The following is a 17853-nucleotide window of genomic DNA, read 5'->3' as shown; positions in this document are numbered from 1 at the left end:
CAGAGAACGATTTGATTGCCTTAGAGTAGACAATCCAGTCAGGCAAGTAATTATGTCATCCTCACCTAACAATAAAAAGATACAAAGTAGCATTTGTATAGTGCAGCTGTTTACCTAAAATGTGTTCTTAAATTCTCTCTCTCTCAATAGTGAAATCAAATGCTTCCTGACCAAACTTAATGATTATTGTGGGTTCATGTTCACTGATTAATGTGAAAATAATCACTACTATTCCAAGCATAATAAAAAGGATTGGAAGATCTATCTCAATTTAGAAACTAGGAGTTTTTCAGTTTCCCCATTATTGCTTTTTTAAACATTTCTACCTAAAGAGACCATAAGAAAGAGGAATACAAGTATTCTTTGAAGTACATTCAACAGTAGGTTTTCAATAGCAATTCACATTTTAAAAGAATTAAATGATTAAAATATTACTGTTATTAAACATCTGTCCAGCATGCTGAGCTAATTCAGTAATTTTATAGTATTGTGGGAACATTAAAAATTGCTTTTGGATGATAATTAAGCTCTATATGTATTATAAGCAGAAGAAAAACAATTCACTGTAATCACAATTATTGCATTTTTGTGAAGGTTAGTCACACATACTGAGAACCTCAGTATTTTATTGCAGATCACATACCACTGTGAGATATTATTGCTTTTCGTTCATTCAATATATACAAACCTCAACATTCTCTCTACACAGTGGAGCAGCAGATTGCATGAAAAAAAGTTTAGAAACCCAGTCTCAGTGCTACCAATACAGCACCTTCTACAGTCCTCCAGGAGATAAATAGACATTTAATTAACTGCCTGAAAAAGGAGCTGTAGTAAATAACACACACTTACTGAAGCGATTTTCACCTTTTCTGTAATCTAACTGCTTCAGCAGATGTAGGGCAGGTTCCCCTTACAAAAGGTGTTCTGATGTCTTACAACAGTTATTCTAATCATGCCATTAATACATCATTGTGGTACCTTTTAGAGCCACAGCAGCCAAATCCACACACAGAAATGAACCCCAATTCCCATCTCTTCCCTCCTCCTGCCTATGTTTCTGTGCCTGTGAGCATACATCACAGAGGGGACAATACTTTTTGTTACATCAGCTTGAAGTCACGCTGCAACCAATTACAAGGGAGGCTCTCTCATGAGTTTACAGGCAAAAGAGTGAATACCCCTGTTTGGATTTGGTGGCTGGATTTCTCTTTTCTGTGCATCCTCTTCAGAACATCGAACAAGCTACTGCGCACCAGCGACTGAATGATGAGCTACCTCTTCCCCTCCTCTGGTGTCCCATCTCCATCCTTCCTCTCTTCACCTTCTCATAAAACTCCCACTAGGTTCAAACTAACGTGCTGAGGCACGTCCCTGCAGCTCTTTACCAGCAGGAGTGTCTGGCGCATGCAGGAGCTCGCATGCATCGCTCTTCTGGAGTTCTTTCAACTGCACATATGGAGTACGCTGGCAAATTATTAATAGCAATTATCGCCATTAAGTTATTTGTAGCAATAGCGGAGTGGTTAATATTATTTGTTCCAATTCAATTGCTGTTATTTCTTTGAATTCAGGATCTTGGACCTAGAGCTTCCAAGTTCAGTTGCATCCTTACTTTTGATTGGACTTAGCTAAAAATAAGTTATTAAGCTCTAGACGGTATAAATTGAATCTGTCAGCAGCCCAGGCAGCTGCCACTGCACCCCAGCTCGCTGGGTCCTGGCTTCTGCTGGCAGCAGCCCCGAGAGTGTCACACCGGGGCTGCGGCTGCTGTGTAGCCCCCGATTGGGACTGGGGCCGGGACCGGGACCCGGACCGGGACCAGGACCGGGACTGTGGCCGGGACGAGAACCGGGGCAGGAGAGAGGCAGCGCAGGGGAGCCCCGCTGCCAGGGCTCCCTGCCTGAGAGCTGGGGCCCGCCCTGGGGCAAAGGACAGCGGCATGGCCCCCAGCAACATGTGGAGCTTCTCGGAGCGATGCACAGATATGTGGGTGCGCACTCAGGGCCGGAGCTGGGAGCCGGGAGTGAGGGGTTCAGCTCCAAACAGCGAGGGAGCCACGCCGTGTCCTCCATCCCCCCAAGCGCTGAGCAGCGGTGCTGGATGTTTTCCTTCAGGGACCGCCCGGCAGCAGGGCTTCCCGGGAGGGACGCGATGCCCACTGAAACAGGCCTGCCCGGGTGCTAGAAATGACCCTTTGGGGAAGCTGAAATTTAATTTGCAAGAATAAGTATCGTTAGGTTTGATGATGGCGCGGTAGTCCTTTCTTCGCCATCACCTGACATCACGCAAATCGATACAACAGCAAAATGAACGGACTTTCAGTCGAAGCATTCAGCTCCGTCTGGTGCATTCTCCAACGGCAGAATACAGCTAAAGGCAGTGAAACAAATTCACTTATAAGTGCTAGACAAATGAATGTTTATATAAAATTACTAGCAATGATAAAGTGTTCTAAGCCATTATTTTGTTAGAAAGCTACTGCAGCCTTCGTAGGCAAACTCTCTCCTTTTAAAACAAGTAGAATAAAATAAATATTTTGGATGATGAAAAAGAGCAAGTAGGCCTCCAACAATTATGCTGTTCATTTTTGTTTACATGTTGAATAACCCTATGATTTGGAGCTCAGGCCACCAACGGTAATTGGCCAATTCCGCACTCTTTTCTTTGGCTCAGTTAGTATGTTTTTCCTTGGTGTTTTGGGCTTTGCCATTTATGAAAACGAGGCCTTGCATTTCAGCTGTGACCCAGACAAGAGAGAGGTTAATCTTTCCTGTTACAACCAGTTCAGGCCTATAACTCCTCAGGTAATTCTCTTCTTTTATAGTAGAAATCCAACGTTAAGAAAATAAACTGCAAAAATTAAACATAATTGTTCCATATAAGAAGTAGTAACTGACAGGGCCAATTATCACTTAGCTTTTCTGTGAGTATTTTCCTTTTAATAACCCTTCATCTGTGACTAAATATGTAGTTGTGCTTTCTATTTTTCATAACAACAACCCTCACATTTCAGAAACTAACTGAACTTTTCAAATTAAAACATAACAGTGATTTTTACCTTTATTGTCATCTATTTTAAATATATATTAAATATATATATTTAAATATATTTTTATACATATATATTAAAAACAGACTGCAAAATGTTCCAATATGTGTGCATTTTAGCTGTCCCAATACAGTTGTAAATGATCTGACAACTACATTTCTGCTACATTTTAGGTATTCTGGGCATTACAGCTGGTGATTGTACTGGTACCTGGAGATTTTTTTCACCTTTATGTCGCGTGTAAGAGCATCAAACAGGAAGATATCCTCCAAAAGTCATTCTACACTGTTTTTTAGATCTTCTCTGTTTTCTTAAGGATTATGCTTGAAGCTGTGGCTTTTTGGCTTCAGATTCAGCTCTTTGGTTTCAAAGTGAGCGCAATCTACATGTGGGATGTGGGAGCACTTGAGAAAAAGTTTAACATTACCTGGTGCATGGTGCCAGAGCATTTTGAAAAGACAATTTTTCTTACTGCAACGTACACATTTACTGTGATTACAGCGGTCTTGTGTGTTGCCAAAATTTTTGAGATCTCACGTAGAAGGCTAGGTTTCTTAAAAGCTCAGTGATGTCAATCACTCCTAGTCATTTACCAGCCTGTTCACCTGCAGTTTTATAACAATGATTTCAAGCTATAACAAAAAACATCTCCTGTCCTCTATGCAGTATTGCAGAAGAGAACCAGACTCAGGATTACTGCTGCAGAGTAGCCATCTGACACTTATTCCTCATCTAAAAACCACTGCATTATGTGAATAGTCTTTGTTTCCATGTAAAGACCAAAGGCAGTAAGATTCACAAGAGCAAAATGTTTTCATGAGCTGCCACATACAGTAGTTTTGCCTCCAGAGGAGTGTCTGTGTGTGAGGAAGAGGTTATTTATATATGTATTTTTATTCACAGCTTTTCTGAACACATGCAATTGGAGCTAGTAAGGTTATTGACCTGCCAGGAAAAACTATTCCAAATTTCTTACATGTTCTTATGGCTTGAGAATTAAGCAGTAATGGTGGATAATCTCTGCGTACCAGAAAGTGTTCAAGCATTTTCCCAAGCAGTGCCACTGTTGCAACCCGCACATCAGACCCCAGGGGCAGAGATTCCTGGTTAGGCTGCAGTGACAACATTCCCATGGATATCAGCTTACTTTGCAGCAGACCAGCTAGTGTCACCTGCTAGCTGTGAACCTCCTTTTAGAAGTGAAAGACTAGCATGGTATTCTTTGGGCTGACTGGAATGCCTTACCCTCATTATGTTTTGGCTTACAATGCAGATTTTTACCAATTTTGTATGATGATCACATTTTGAAGGAGTAAAAGGGCTTTATGACCCAGTTTTGCATAAGAGGCTTAAAAGTGTCAAAAGAAAACCTCGGAGAAAAGCCTTTTCTGGGTCCAGCCATGCCTTGATTTCAGTAAGAGTTTTGCTTGCGTATGACTGCAGAATTTGGCTCACAGAATTTTTTGCTGTGTGTGTCACATCTAACGTCTTACTGCTCTGACTAAAGTTGCTAGAATAACAGTTAAAAAGAAGCCTGCATACTAAAATTATTCCATGCAATAAGTGTATTTGCATAGGTTAGGTCTTGAACTTTATATAGGTATCAGATATTTTCGTGTGCGACAGTTTCTTCTTAAGGACTAGTAGACATCTTAAGCTTAGAAGTGATTTCATTCCTGCTGCTGAAGTGAGATAATGGAAAAAAAAAAAAACAGACTTCAGAACCGGAAAGAAAGGTGGAGGTAGTTTCCTGTATAAAATAGGTAAAAATAGCAATCATAACAATTAGCTATTTTCTTTGTTTTTCAAATACCCTAAATTTATAGGGAAAAAAATGGAAGGTTTCTTCCTCTTCCTCTTTCATCATTTTCTATGACTACTAAACTGAACAATTTCTGTTCTGAAACTCAGTGAAACAAGAGACTCAGACTCATCACTACTTAACAGTGATCCAGGAACCAGCAAAGTCAAAAGGAATCTGTCAGCATCTTTGGACACAGTTTGAGGCCAGTAACACTGAAGGGAAGGACATCTTTCCTTCTTGAATTAAGTTTAACTAACTTATGTGGAAAAACACAGTACAGGCAACATTCAGCATAAAAGCATAAAAAGTTGAGGTCCCAGTGGCAATGTTCAGGTCCTTTCAGGAATATTTGGAAAATTCTGGAAGAATTGCTACAAGATCTCTTAGCATCAGCAAGTTAAGCAGTCCCAAACAAGAGCCTTGTAATCTTCACCCACAAAAGTAGTCCTCATTACATAAATGGAATTGCTTTATTTAGTTGTCTTGGATTTGATCGCTTCTGGGCCATTTAAATCAAAGTGGGTCACAACAAGATGTGTGGTTTCTTTAACATGCTGATCAAGAACAAGATGACAAATTTGAACACATTCACTGTATTAAAGCATTAATGTTATTTTTTCCCCACAGAAATAAGTTATGTGTTTTCTTAAATATATGTCCAGGCAACACTATCAGATTTGTGCAATATTAAACTAGTTATTTGATATTTGCAAGCACTACAAGTGGAATAAGAATCACTGTGCTAACTTCTTGTTTGCATAACATACCATGTGCTTTTGGTTGATAGATGCTTCATTTTTTGTTTTATACATCGGTATCCATCTGGAATTATTCTTTGCAATTTAAACTTCTCATGTCAGGTAAAAAATATTTTTATTTATAAATAAAATACTATATATATATATATTACTACTAAAAAGAAGAATTTACTTCCATATGCTAGGTACAGTCATGACCAATTGTACTCAAATCACACTTAATCAGACATTTGTATAATAATAAAATAACTTCATCACAACCTTGTCAGTATTTTCCCTGGTGCTTAATATTTCCATTGCTTGTTCTTCTTCTGTAGATTTCAAAACACTTCAGAAAGGTCAGAGGAGTCCCAAAACCCCCAGCCCCTCAGGGGACTTCCCTGTTACCACCAAGAGCCTTGCAGAGCCAGGACTGGCACGGGACTACCTAAGGATGCCCGGGGAGCAATCTAGGAGCTGGATTACCCACCGGCATGCCCTTTCCCTTGGTGGTCAAAATCTGGAACATATCAAAACATGTTCTTCTTCCAAATCAGATACAACAGAGATTTTTTCTGCATTTCCTGTGAAATTAAAATTGTCAAATTCTTCAGTTTTTCATTTAAAAACAAAATGTGCGTTATTGCCTTTTAGTGTAAGACAATGTTTTTCTGTGACTGATTCCGTCATTAGTTTCTGGAACATGTTGATGGAGATATTATGTCCACGTAAAGAAAGCATTTCCCCATGGCTGTCAACACTTCTCTTTCCTATATTTGCCATTTGTTTTCCTGGCACTCACTGTATTCTCAAGTGTCTCTAAACTTTTCTTTTTCCTAGTCTTCCAAACTCCCACCACTTTTATCCTCATTTACATTGCTTCCTACCAGCTTCCTTCCACCCTTACTCCCTCTGAGATTTATAACATGCCTGTATGCGTTTCTCAGTGTTGCACTGATTTTAGCTCAAATGCTTAGCAAATATTTGAGATGATCCTGAAGGCTTTTTTTGCCATTATGAAAGGAATTATATAATACATGTGGGGATTCTTTGATTCAATTCTATTTCTTTATACAGCGAACATAAAGTCCTGCCTCCCACAACACAGTACGAAGCATTTTTGTTGCTTACATCAGGTTCACATTGTAAGTAAGTGCTTCTTTGACTTTTTCATTGTTTTCCACCATACTCTAGCCGCCTCATTTTCACAGACAGCACTCAAAGCAATCCCCAGCTCATGCGTTTGCAGTCAGTTTTGTCTCTAGCCAGACATCATGCCCATTTCAGTTCTCACTTAACAAAGAGCCGTAATTGTTCCCTCCATCATCTTCAATGCAACAAGCTAAATACATCCAGTAAGTGATGCGATTGCCTTTACATCAAAGGTATAGTTGCTCTGGGCTAGCCAACTTCTAGTACACCACCACAACATCCCAGCCCTATAACCACTCCTTGTTCTGTTCCTTTCTTTTCTTCCTTTCTTCTGTTCAGCCATCATTTCCCTTTCATTCTTTTTTCAGCACTCTCCCATGATAGCAATGAGACAACGCAGCCACCTCTCCTACCCCGTGCCTCCCTCCAACATGCATCTTTCTTTATGCCTTGGAGCATTGACATTCTCCTGCCTTGCAGACAGCCACTCTGAGACCAGGAGGAAGTTTGGCAACGGGGCCATTTAAAAGAAACTGAAAAAATCATTTAACTATGCTGTCAGAGAAGATGACACACTAAAATAATTTATATTGCAATTTGTGAGATCCATTTGAAACCACTTTGCTTCAACGGTTCCCATTTCATTTGCTGTTCTCATCCCCTCTCAGCAAAAAGAGAAATCCCTGGACATTCCTCTGAGAAGAACTTATCTGGGAAGCGATGATCCAGCGAGACGTACTTTCCAGGGCTGTCAGACTTGCTGACAGCTGCCGGGAAGCAGCCGGGCCTGGTGAAGGGCCATTAACCAGGCCACTGGTCGCACAAGGCCTCTCCCGTGAGCAGCAGCGGGCGGAGGGCAGAGCCCCGGCAGCAGAGGTGCGGTTCAGCGCTCGAGGGCCTCCCGGGCCTCTGGTGCGCCTCGGGGCAGCCCAAGGGGAAGGTTTCTCAACCTGAAGAGGAATTTTACTTGCAGCTCTACCTCCGGGGGGAAGGGCTGCGCGGCTGTTGGGGCCGACGGGCCAAAGGAAGGGGCAAAGAGGGCTGGGGAGGGCCTCGCCGCTCGGCGCCGGGAAGCTCGGGAAGCCCGGCCGCCCCGAAGTCTCCAGGCCCCTCTGCACGGCGGCTGTGGGACGCGTTTCAAGCACTAACGAGCCACGCAGGAGACGCAAGAGGCTGTACGGCCCCGCAGGCGGGCGAGCGGGCCCACCTGCCCGGCGCTGCCCGGCTGCGGCGGGCCGAGGCGCGGGGAAGCCTCCCGTCGCCCGCTCCGTCCCTCGCCCCTCCCGCTCAGCAGGGGGCGCTCTTCCCCGGCCGCACCGCCACCGGCGGCGGCAGCCCGCCCACCGCGCACGCGCCTCGGCGTCCCGCGCCGGAAGCGGAAGCGGCCGGCGCCAGGCTCGGGAGCGAGAGCGGTTGTCGGGCGTCCGTTGTTGCCGCTTCGCGTCGCCGTCCGCGTGATGGCGGCCACGGCGCTTCCCCCGCTGCCGCCGCAGTTCAAGAGCATCCAGCACCATCTGCGAACCGCGCAGGAGCTAGACAAGCGGGAGCCGGTGGTGGCATACTACTGTGAGTGAGGCGGCTGCAGCGCCGCCCCGCCCGCCGGGCCCGGCCCGGCCTGCCGCGTCCCGTCCTGCCGCCGCTCCCCGCGTCTGGGGCCGCCACCGCCTCCCGGCCACCAGCCGCTGCCCCGGGCGGAGCGCGCCCCTCCCGCTGTCCGCCTGGGTTGTTGGGTTGCGCAGAGTGCCCGTCGGGTGTACGGAGAAGTGGGGGCGGGAGGGAAGCCCCACCTCCTGGGGCGGTGCGGGGTGTTGACGGTCTTCCTTGCCTGCCGCTTCAGCTGCAAGCCCCAGCCCGTCTTTCATGTGCTCTATTTTTGCAGAGTTAAGCCTCTTTGCAGTCGTAGTGGATGTGCGAGCAGCCTAAATACATGATTGTACGCACGTGTATAAAGTCAAGTCTTCTCTTTTGGGATAGTCCTAACAAATATCGCAAAAAACTAACAGTTGAGAGTCTTTTCAGATTTTTTCACCTGCTGAAAAAACCTTCTTTCTGTCTTGTATCTGAGTAAGATATTTGGATTTGAGAGTCTTTAATTCTTTCAATAGTGTGCATTTTATTTTCTTTGAGGCTTTGTCACTTCTTCAGGGTTCCCTAAGGGGGAGAGTGGGTGGCTCTTCTTTTGTTTGTTTAATTGAAATGAACACGGCAAAAATAATTTTGTCTTACTGTAAATCTTTGAAATTAATATGTAAATTTTTCAAGCTAATTTATGCCTTCTAAGCTAATGGTTGTTCAGGGTGGTCTGTGAGCCTTTCTAAAAGGCTTTCCACAGTTAATTAAGAAATGCAAGCCTGTTGTTAGTAGTCTTAAATTCCTGTCACAGTTAATCACCACACTTGGAAAATTTCTAAGACTAGCAGATCACCAGAAATCTGTATTTATGTTGTTTGCTTTTTTTCTTTTTATTGAGATGTGAGGAGGTCCCTTGGGAGGTTTACTTGACAATAGCTTTTCTTCAAAAAGTGTTAAATAAAAAATAGAGGTAGAACTGGTACTTCAGTTTGTAAGGCACTCAAGTTTAGAAGGATGAACTCATGAAATTCAGGTTTCAGAAAGCCCTGAAAAAAACTCTCAGCTCAGTACCAGAAGAATAGTTTTAATTTTTATGTGTTATGCAGGAACACTGTGGAAAAGTGCCACCAGAGAAGTGAGATAGCCGATATTAGAACTCTGGATGTTCTTAATAGTACTCGTTCATTTTCACTGGAAAAACACGGGACAAATCATACTTTGTGTGGCAGGAAGCACCAGCTAGGTCAAGTTGCACTGGTTTTTTGTTTTTCTGTATTTCTTTGGGGTTTTTTATCAGATGTAACACTCTGTCTGGCTATACAATAAAAATACTAGCATTTAGTGTAGGTAACAAAATACAAGTCTATTTTTATTTTAGAACAGAAATGTTTTGGTGGCTAATCTCTATTTTTCTTAATGTCTTTTCTGTTTTGAAACATAACGTAAGTCTTAGTGTACAGGAAAAAAATAACTGTGTTGAATAATTTGCATTTTCTGTAAAGTCCTTTGCATTGTCTGTCCGAAGTAGCCTGAAAATTTGCATATTTTATTTTTTCATTTGAGTACTTCAGCACATCTGATTTGTTACTGAGTATAGTGAAGACTATATTCTAGAGAAATCTTTCTCATTACATTGTTATGTAAAGTAAAAGCAGTGGCACCTCTTTTTCAAGACAGGTCTTTCGTGGATCCTTTGTTCTTTTAAATACACAAGGGAGAAGAATTCATTTTCACCAGTGTTCCACTGATGGCAGTTATTTCCTCCCATGGTTGATGAGTTTATCTGGATTGAATAAAATGCAGAATTCCTGTTTCATAGGAATTTTTTTCTTATTTTAATTCTGGCTTTGAAGCAAAAATAATATTTATGAACAGTTAATTGTGAACATTGTGGGTTTGGAACAATTATGTGGAATCCCAAAGTATTAATTATTAATATTGTTACTGTCTAAACAACATACTCTATGTACTTCTAGCATGCTATGAACAATAAAAGCTTTCCTAAAAAGGTAGTTTTTTTAAAGTTTAAGTCTGCGTATACAAAAAATTTTCAGGATACTTTTCAGATAATGTTTTGAAAGTAACACAGATTTTATGTGGAGTTAAAGCAATGTTTCTCATTAGATGCTTCACTGAAAAAAAATTGAACATCTTTTTGTTGAGTCTTTGGAATGTGTTTCAGAGGAGTTCTATACATTTGCTAGAATGTATTGTGTGGAAGGAATAGCATGAGGAAAGCTTGGTGTGTGCTGGAACATGCGGTGTTCTCTGTGCTGGCGCTCCTCCGCCAGGCTCGTCTGCAGGCGTGTGCCTGGCACCGCGCGTGTCATGGGACCAGGAGCGTGGTGTGGCACAGCAGCCAGCTGAGTGGACCCTGTGTCGTGTGATGGGACCGTGCTGCGTGTTCTGTCACAAGGCTGCTTGCACAGCCACTGTGTGAGGGGGAACATTTGAATTTTGGTCATATGATGGATGTAACTATCAGTCCGAAGAAAAGAGTAAGGTGTTCATAGTTTTGGAATGTTGCCAAGAGTGGTTCATCCCTAGCCAAAGCTTTAGTCTTAATATTAATGTTTCCATGGCATAGTAGTTGTCAGTATGGACATAGGTTTGCTAGGTTTTGATTTATGTGCATTTTAGTTCAATTCCACTTGTATATTTCTGATAATAAGAGCTGCTACACAAACTAATTTCAATATCAGAAGCAAGTGAACTCGGGTAAGATGGGTTTGCAACCTAAAATATTACTTTCTATAGCTCAGCAATGAAATTGTCAGGAGCAACTGTTTACTGCTCATCTTCTTATTTTTGTCTCTCATCAGCATCCACTGGTGTCAAGAGGTGTGCTCTCAAAGCTGGGAATTTGGATGGCAGATACACATTTTATATGCATACACCATTTTAATTTTTTTTCTCTTATGTTTTTTGTGCATAGTTCATTTGAAGCATTGAACTAGCATAAACCAGCACTGCCACCTAAAGAAGATACTGTAGTCCTTCTCTGGCCTCTCATTCCCAACCCTAATGTGCTTCAGAGGCAAACATTGATGTAATTGTATGATGAAAAACAACAATAAGCTATTTTTCAGCCAGGCCAATTCACTACTGCTTAAACAGCTGTGCTCCCACACAGTCAAAGACAGGGAACAAGATACAGTGGCTTGGGATGAAGACAGGGGTCCCGCTTTTTTGATATTGCTGGCATATGTTGATTTAAATAAACTGTAATTTGATGAACGTTAATCTCCGTTTTACACAATATGGATAGCAGGGATGATTTGTATTTTTCAACTGCCACATAATTTTCCACATGAAAAATAAAACGTTGAAGAAAAACGTTGATGCTCTTGTGCACCATAACACGTCACAGATGTTTTTTGTTGTGGTACTTGCTACAAACACTGCAAAAATTAAAAAATAGTTTGGTATATTAAATACCTGGTAATCCTGTGTATTCCTTACAAAGGCTTTATGCTTAACTCCATATTTAGGTATTCAAAATCAAAGGAGCATCTGATCAGTAGCTTTATATGTTGTTTGTAAACTGTTACTTTTTTTAGCCCTAGCCACTGTTAGTAGATGGACATAATTGATTGAAGCAATAAAGATATATTTGCTTCTTGACAATATGGACCGTAAGTTTATGTGGTTGTAAAATTTGTTCTACTTAGAACATAACCTGTAGAGAAATAAAGAAACCAAGCTTATTTTTTCAAGTTGTACAGGACATGATCTCACAAAATAATTCTCCTTTTAAAGAGATTAGACGCTTTATGGTTAATGTAAGTGTTCAGCACTGCGGTAATCTGCCACCTTCTTTTAAAGTGCTTGCCTCTCCATATGATACTTTTTCTCACTTTTCATAGTATTTTGTTAATCATTGTCATTAGTATGTAGCTATTTCAGGTTCAGTAAAGGTCAGCTGATCCCATAGGTATAAGGGAATACCAGTAAAGAATGCTACATTGGTTGCCTAGCAAAAGGAAAATAAGTGATTGGTGGTCAATAAAATAACTTTCTTATGTTAAAAACTTAAATGAGTGACTCTCTGACTACTTTGACGTGTTATTCTGCAAACACAAGGAGGCAGGCTTTGATAAAAAAAAAAAAAAATCTCTGGCCTGTGTAATAAGTAAAGAAATTATATCTCTAACTGTGCCATAGGCAGTTTGACTCATAAGTTATTTTTTTGAAAAATTGCAAGGTTTAAGAGGTAGTTTTGTCTTCTGAAAATTTATGGTTTAGTGTTTAAAGCAAGTTTTTCCTTGATAGCTGTTGTTTCAGCCTTTCAGTAGTGTTGTTAAGCTCTTTTCAAAGATGATTGGTAGTTTATTTTACATTTCTGTACTTACTGGCCGTTAATGTTATAATTCAAAAATATTGAGAGAATGCCAGTGAGTTGCCAGAAAAGCATTGATGTTTCATGACATATAACTCCCTAACACACAACAGTGTTAAGATATTCAGTGAATGCAACATGAAAAAATATTCTAGTAACTTCAGAAAAGCAGGGCTGGGATGGTTTTTGCTTTACAGTCTGCTAAACATCAGAAAACATTCATGTGAGATCAGTAGACTTGATCTGTTTAAAAAAGGTGTGAAAAAATCTCCTACAGTTCTCAAATTCTTGAGATAGAAGAGCACCAGAGAAATCCTTCCAAAGGATCTTACTATTGTGTTGAGACTTCTGTTTTTGTGGGATCAAGCAGGAGAGAAAAGCAAAAGAGACAATATTTTTTCCACTGCTACCTGACCACCTCTTGAACCAAAAGTCATTCAGCCTTTAATGGAAATACCCATCTGTTAAATGTGACTGGCTTTTTACTTTCAAGTTTAGTCAGACATCCATGAAACAAGCTTCTCACTGCATACCGATTATAAAACTCTCTTCTTTTTAATGAAAAAAAAATTAAAATTTTAATTAAAAAAAAAAAAAGAAGACAAAAAATAAAGTTCATGGCCTGACTCAGAACTTGGGAAATATAGTTACTGTGTAATTTTACAACTGAAATACTGCTAATTTTTTACCGATCCTTCCTCAAAGCAGAGGACTAATAACAGACAAATATTTTAATTGAGCTTTTAATTTATTCAACTTTTTATTGTATCTTGATGCATTTTAAATTACTAATTTAGAAGATACATGTAATTCAGAAGTATTAATGCAAGTAAAAGTAACTGGTATTTGCTGTATTTCACTGCAGAGGTTCTGCACATACTTCCTGACTTCATTTAACTAGGATATTGTAGCATGAAATACATAAAATAATGTTCTTACAACATTCCTTATCTAATAAGATCAAATTCATGAGTTTTCCAGTTTAAATATTCATTTTTTGTAGTAGTTTCATATAATCCATTTGTCAAAGTACATTTTCCATATTCTTATATTGCTGGTGGCAGAAAACTGTTTCGTGTGCTACTAATACTACAAATGATTTAAAGCCTATTATTCGAGATTACATACTGAAGAATAGATTTAATGTGTTCTTTACTCGGGATAAGTAAATTGAAATGGTCAAATATTTAAGAAGTAGATATCCATTTCATAGTGTACTGTGAGACTTGTTTTGATTGTGCTATGACTATAAACTAAGAATGTTTCTCAATTTCTTTTTTTCCCCGTGCTTTCTATTTTTTCTGTCTTCAATCTTAGCTTGTTTGCTCTGATTTGTTTCAAAGATTTGTCAGTGGAAGAACTGTGCTCTTAAAACTCTGGTTTGTCTGTGGAGACAGAAAAACAGTGAGAAGTGATTGGAATAACAAAGATAAATACATGAACCTCACAGTCCTTAGAGCGAACTGTGGGCAGAAGCAAAAATTAAAGATGATGTTAACTGTTGTGTAGTATTTTGGGCACTTCCTTTGATTACATAGGTAATATTTTAAAATAATCTGCTCTGACAGAGATAGGAATGAGAACATAAAATAGAACAAGTGTATTTCAGAGATCGAAACTTTATTTCAAAGGTATATGTATTTGTATAAAACTCCTAAAGTTCAATTGTACGGTGTAGACACGCATTTTTCCACTGTAAAATTCACAGGGTTTGGTGGATCTTTATTCAACTTGAACCTCCAGAAGTATAATTAAGAACTGTCTTTTCCTGCCAGAGGCCTGCTGCTGCTTCTGAAGAAGGGATGCCTCAATATCAGCATTCTAATTTGCAGAATTGCAGAATCATTGAGGTTGAAGGGAACTTTGTACATCACCTAGTCCAGTCCCCTCCTCAAAGCGTGATCACTAGTGCAGGTTGGTCAGGACTGTCCAGGCACGTTTTGAATTCCCCACGGATGGAGACTCCACAGCTGCTGGGAGCAACCTGTTCCAGTGTGTGACTATCCTCACAGTATAAGATTTTTCTTATTGTTTAAATGGCATTTCCTGTATTTCATTTTGTGCCCATTGCCTCTTGTCCTGTCACTGGGCACCACTGAGAAGGGTCCAGCTTTGTCTTCACTGCCCACTGCCCCCCTTCCCACATCGGGTATTTATGCACATTGGTAAGACCCTCTGAGCCTTCTCATTTCAAGACTAAACAGTCCTAGCTCTCTGCCTCTGCTGGTATGACAGATGTTCCTAGCCCTTCATCATCTTTGTGGCTCTTCCCATGTCTCTTGGAACTGGGCCGAGCACTCTAGGTGTGTCGCACCATGGCTGAGTAGAAAGAAAAGATCACCTCCCTTAACTTGCTGGCAGTGCAATCCTAATGCAGCCCTGGATGCTGTTAGCAATTAAGGTCAAGAGTGCACTTCGGAAACTTATCTCATGGTCATGCCCGTCTAGGGTGCTTTGTTTCACCTCACAGAGTAGTTTGAGAGCATGAAAAAGGTTTCTTCCAGTTTAAACTAAACAGGAGGGTGTTCCACAGGAGTGCTTCAGATTTGTGCTCTAATCACTACAAGCTGTTTTATCCACATGACTTGACCATAACTAATCCAGAGTAGCTGCCTTCTCCTCCTTTTGCCTTCTTGAGATCTCAATTGCTAGAAATCCTACAGTTAAGGTAGTTTTTCTGTTTTAATTAGAAATATTTCGTTTTCTTTCTTAGACTATAGAGACAAGCTTTGAAAAATACTGACAGTTTAAATATTGTTCAAAAACTTAGAAATCTGTGAGTTCCACATATAGATCTCTTGCTCAAATTTTACAAGACCAAAATTGGTCCTTAAACCACAGTGAAGAATGGCAGTGTAGAATACTGAGTGATTTCCTAGGATTCATAATAGATATTATGTGATTACTTGTTTTGTCATCTAACCTTCATAATTGCCACTCTTGTTTGTAATTCCAAATTTTGTTTTGCCTATTTAGTTTGTTTGCAAGTTGCTGTTCTTCAAATAACAGTGAATTCTAATGTAATTTACTATAACCTGCAGTAATTTTAAGTAAGAGACATTTTACTTGAGGCAGTTTTGACTTGACAAAGTTTGTCTAGCGTGTAACATAACCTTGAAATATATTGTTATCAATCCATTTTCCTCTGTAGGACTTAGAATACTATGGAAGAATCTGAGGGGAAGAAGGGGTCATGATACTATCCTTTTTTTGTTTTGAGTTTCTCAATTAACTTTGTGTGTAGTCTTCCTTCCCCCCACTTCTCGGAATTTTTTTTTTCTTGCATTCCTCGTTAAACTAATTTTACTTGAAAACAAATATTTAAAAGTAATTTGTTTTGTCTGGAATGTTTCAGATTTTGGATTGATGCTGCCAGCCTAATACTTCCCTTGTCTTTTGCCAGTTCCCTTCAGCATCGTATAATGAAGAGGAGGCATCAGGCAAACAAAAAAAGTTTGTTTGTCAGTGCTATTAAATCTATTTTTAAAAGTCTTTGAATTCAGACAACTTTGACTTAGCCGTGTAGAAATAGCATATATTTATGATCTGCATGCAGAAATTACACGAATGAAGTATGATACATTAATGTTCACAAAAGCAAGAATAATTTTTGTTTTTCTTTGCAGATGCATTCTTTATGAAAATGCATTTGCAGTAGTTTAAGTACAATCCAATTTAATGTTTTTAAACATTGCTTCCCACATTTGTATTCCAACTGTTGTCTTCCTGTACCAAACAGTTAACAAATATTTTTCTGTCAGTGATTTGAGAAAGGGAAGAGGAAGGTGTAGAATATGAATGAGTGATAAATTATGGCCTGAAAAAGCTTTCATCTCATTCTTTTCATCTCAGAATCAAAATATGGCCAACGTTTATGGCAATGTTCCTTGTTGCTGTTTAATGTCAGTTTGTTACTATTAAATGTCAAAAATATTCCAGTTCCTAGTAATTTTTTTTTCTATACTAAAGAATTAAATACATGTGGGGAAAAAGAACTGTGATCTTTTGATCCTGTTAGACCAGGAAAAAGAAAGATGGATAGTAGGACAGAATTTAGAAGATAGAATCAACGTATTGTGCATGCTTGCTGGCTGGAACTTTTCTTCTCCAGTATTTTTACTTGGCATGGAGTTAGTTTAAAATGGGAGTGAGGGGAGTTTCAGTTGTTATCCAAACATAAATCTGGAATAACTTACTGTGTATTAGGAATGAATGCCTGGCACATACTAAAGACAAAATACTCGCTCTGAAATTGTGCTGTGTATTAGCAAAGGAAAAATAACGTGGTATTACGTGACATAAATAAAAGCAGAGAAGTTTCTGTAAAGCTCACTGTATAATTCCTTCCAGCACACCCACACTTAGTATTTGCTGAACAAAGATTAAGGGCAACAAATCAAGACATAAATTCTGTAGTTGTCGTGGCTAAACATTTTTCTGAGAATGATTACTTGCCAAGTCTTTATGAATTTGAAGATAAATGTCCTGTCTGCAAACTGAGAGCAAACCCTCTTTTAGTTAATAATTGGTAAAACAGTTCTGTCTTCGTGCATAAAAGATTACAAATTACTTTAGCTCTACTTACAATATTAATTAATATTTAGACATTAGCTCTATGTAGTCTCCTTTACCTCCTTAGTTCTTTACTTTCTGCGTATACTACTGTCATTGGCCACACAAAAATCTTTTTTGCTGTTTGATTTGGATAAAGGGGGCAAAAAATATAGATTGTAACTGTTATGAAGCCAAGTGCGTAAAACAAGCTTAAAAAGAACCAATAATTGCATTCATTTATTTGTTCCCAGGTATTCCAGATCTTCATCACAAATAGTGAAGAGAGATGAGAATTACAGGTCACTTATTTCCAAGATTATCTGCATTCTTCAAATACTTCATTTAGGCTTTAAAAACTTAAACTTTTGCAGCTACAATGTATGGTTTTAGCTGTCTTTTTATATCAGAATTTTCAGCAGCTCGGCTTTTCACAGAGGAAATTTTTTTGTCAAAAGTTACCAAGCAAATGGCTCCTGTAAGTCTAGTTGTTTAGTTTTACAGTATGTTACTGTGGTCATTAGGGACATGTACTTTAAAAATTTTTCAATGTATAGAGAGAAGTTCTGAAGTGAAGAACCCTGAAATAATTTTGATGTAAAATGGCATCTCAAGTGTAGTATTTTTAAAAGGCGAAATAATGCAA

General features: G+C 39.6%; 2 protein-coding genes across 3 annotated transcripts in view; both read left to right on the top strand.

The window, feature by feature from the left end:
• Positions 1–2248: 2248 nt before the first annotated feature.
• Positions 2249–3621, top strand: GJE1 (gap junction protein epsilon 1; the record flags this gene model as incomplete). Its single annotated transcript, XM_082305468.1, is given in 4 exon segments — positions 2249–2256; positions 2630–2807; positions 3226–3345; positions 3349–3621. Coding segments are annotated over 4 exon segments (579 nt in total).
• Positions 3622–8121: 4500 nt separating this feature from the next.
• Positions 8122–17853, top strand: part of VTA1 (vesicle trafficking 1) — a 45689-nt gene continuing 35957 nt past the window's right edge. For both annotated transcript variants that reach the window (XM_082306558.1, XM_082306557.1), the window contains exon 1: positions 8122–8311. In XM_082306558.1, the coding sequence (XP_082162684.1) occupies positions 8203–8311 (109 nt within the window). In that variant the 5' untranslated portion in view covers positions 8122–8202. The remainder of the gene's footprint in view (positions 8312–17853) is intronic.

Source organism: Platalea leucorodia (assembly GCF_965183815.1).
Source record: "Platalea leucorodia genome assembly, chromosome: 3".
Lineage (NCBI taxonomy): Eukaryota > Metazoa > Chordata > Aves > Pelecaniformes > Threskiornithidae > Platalea > Platalea leucorodia.
Note: the sequence above shows the minus strand (reverse complement) of the source record. Positions and strands in the feature narration are given on the sequence as shown.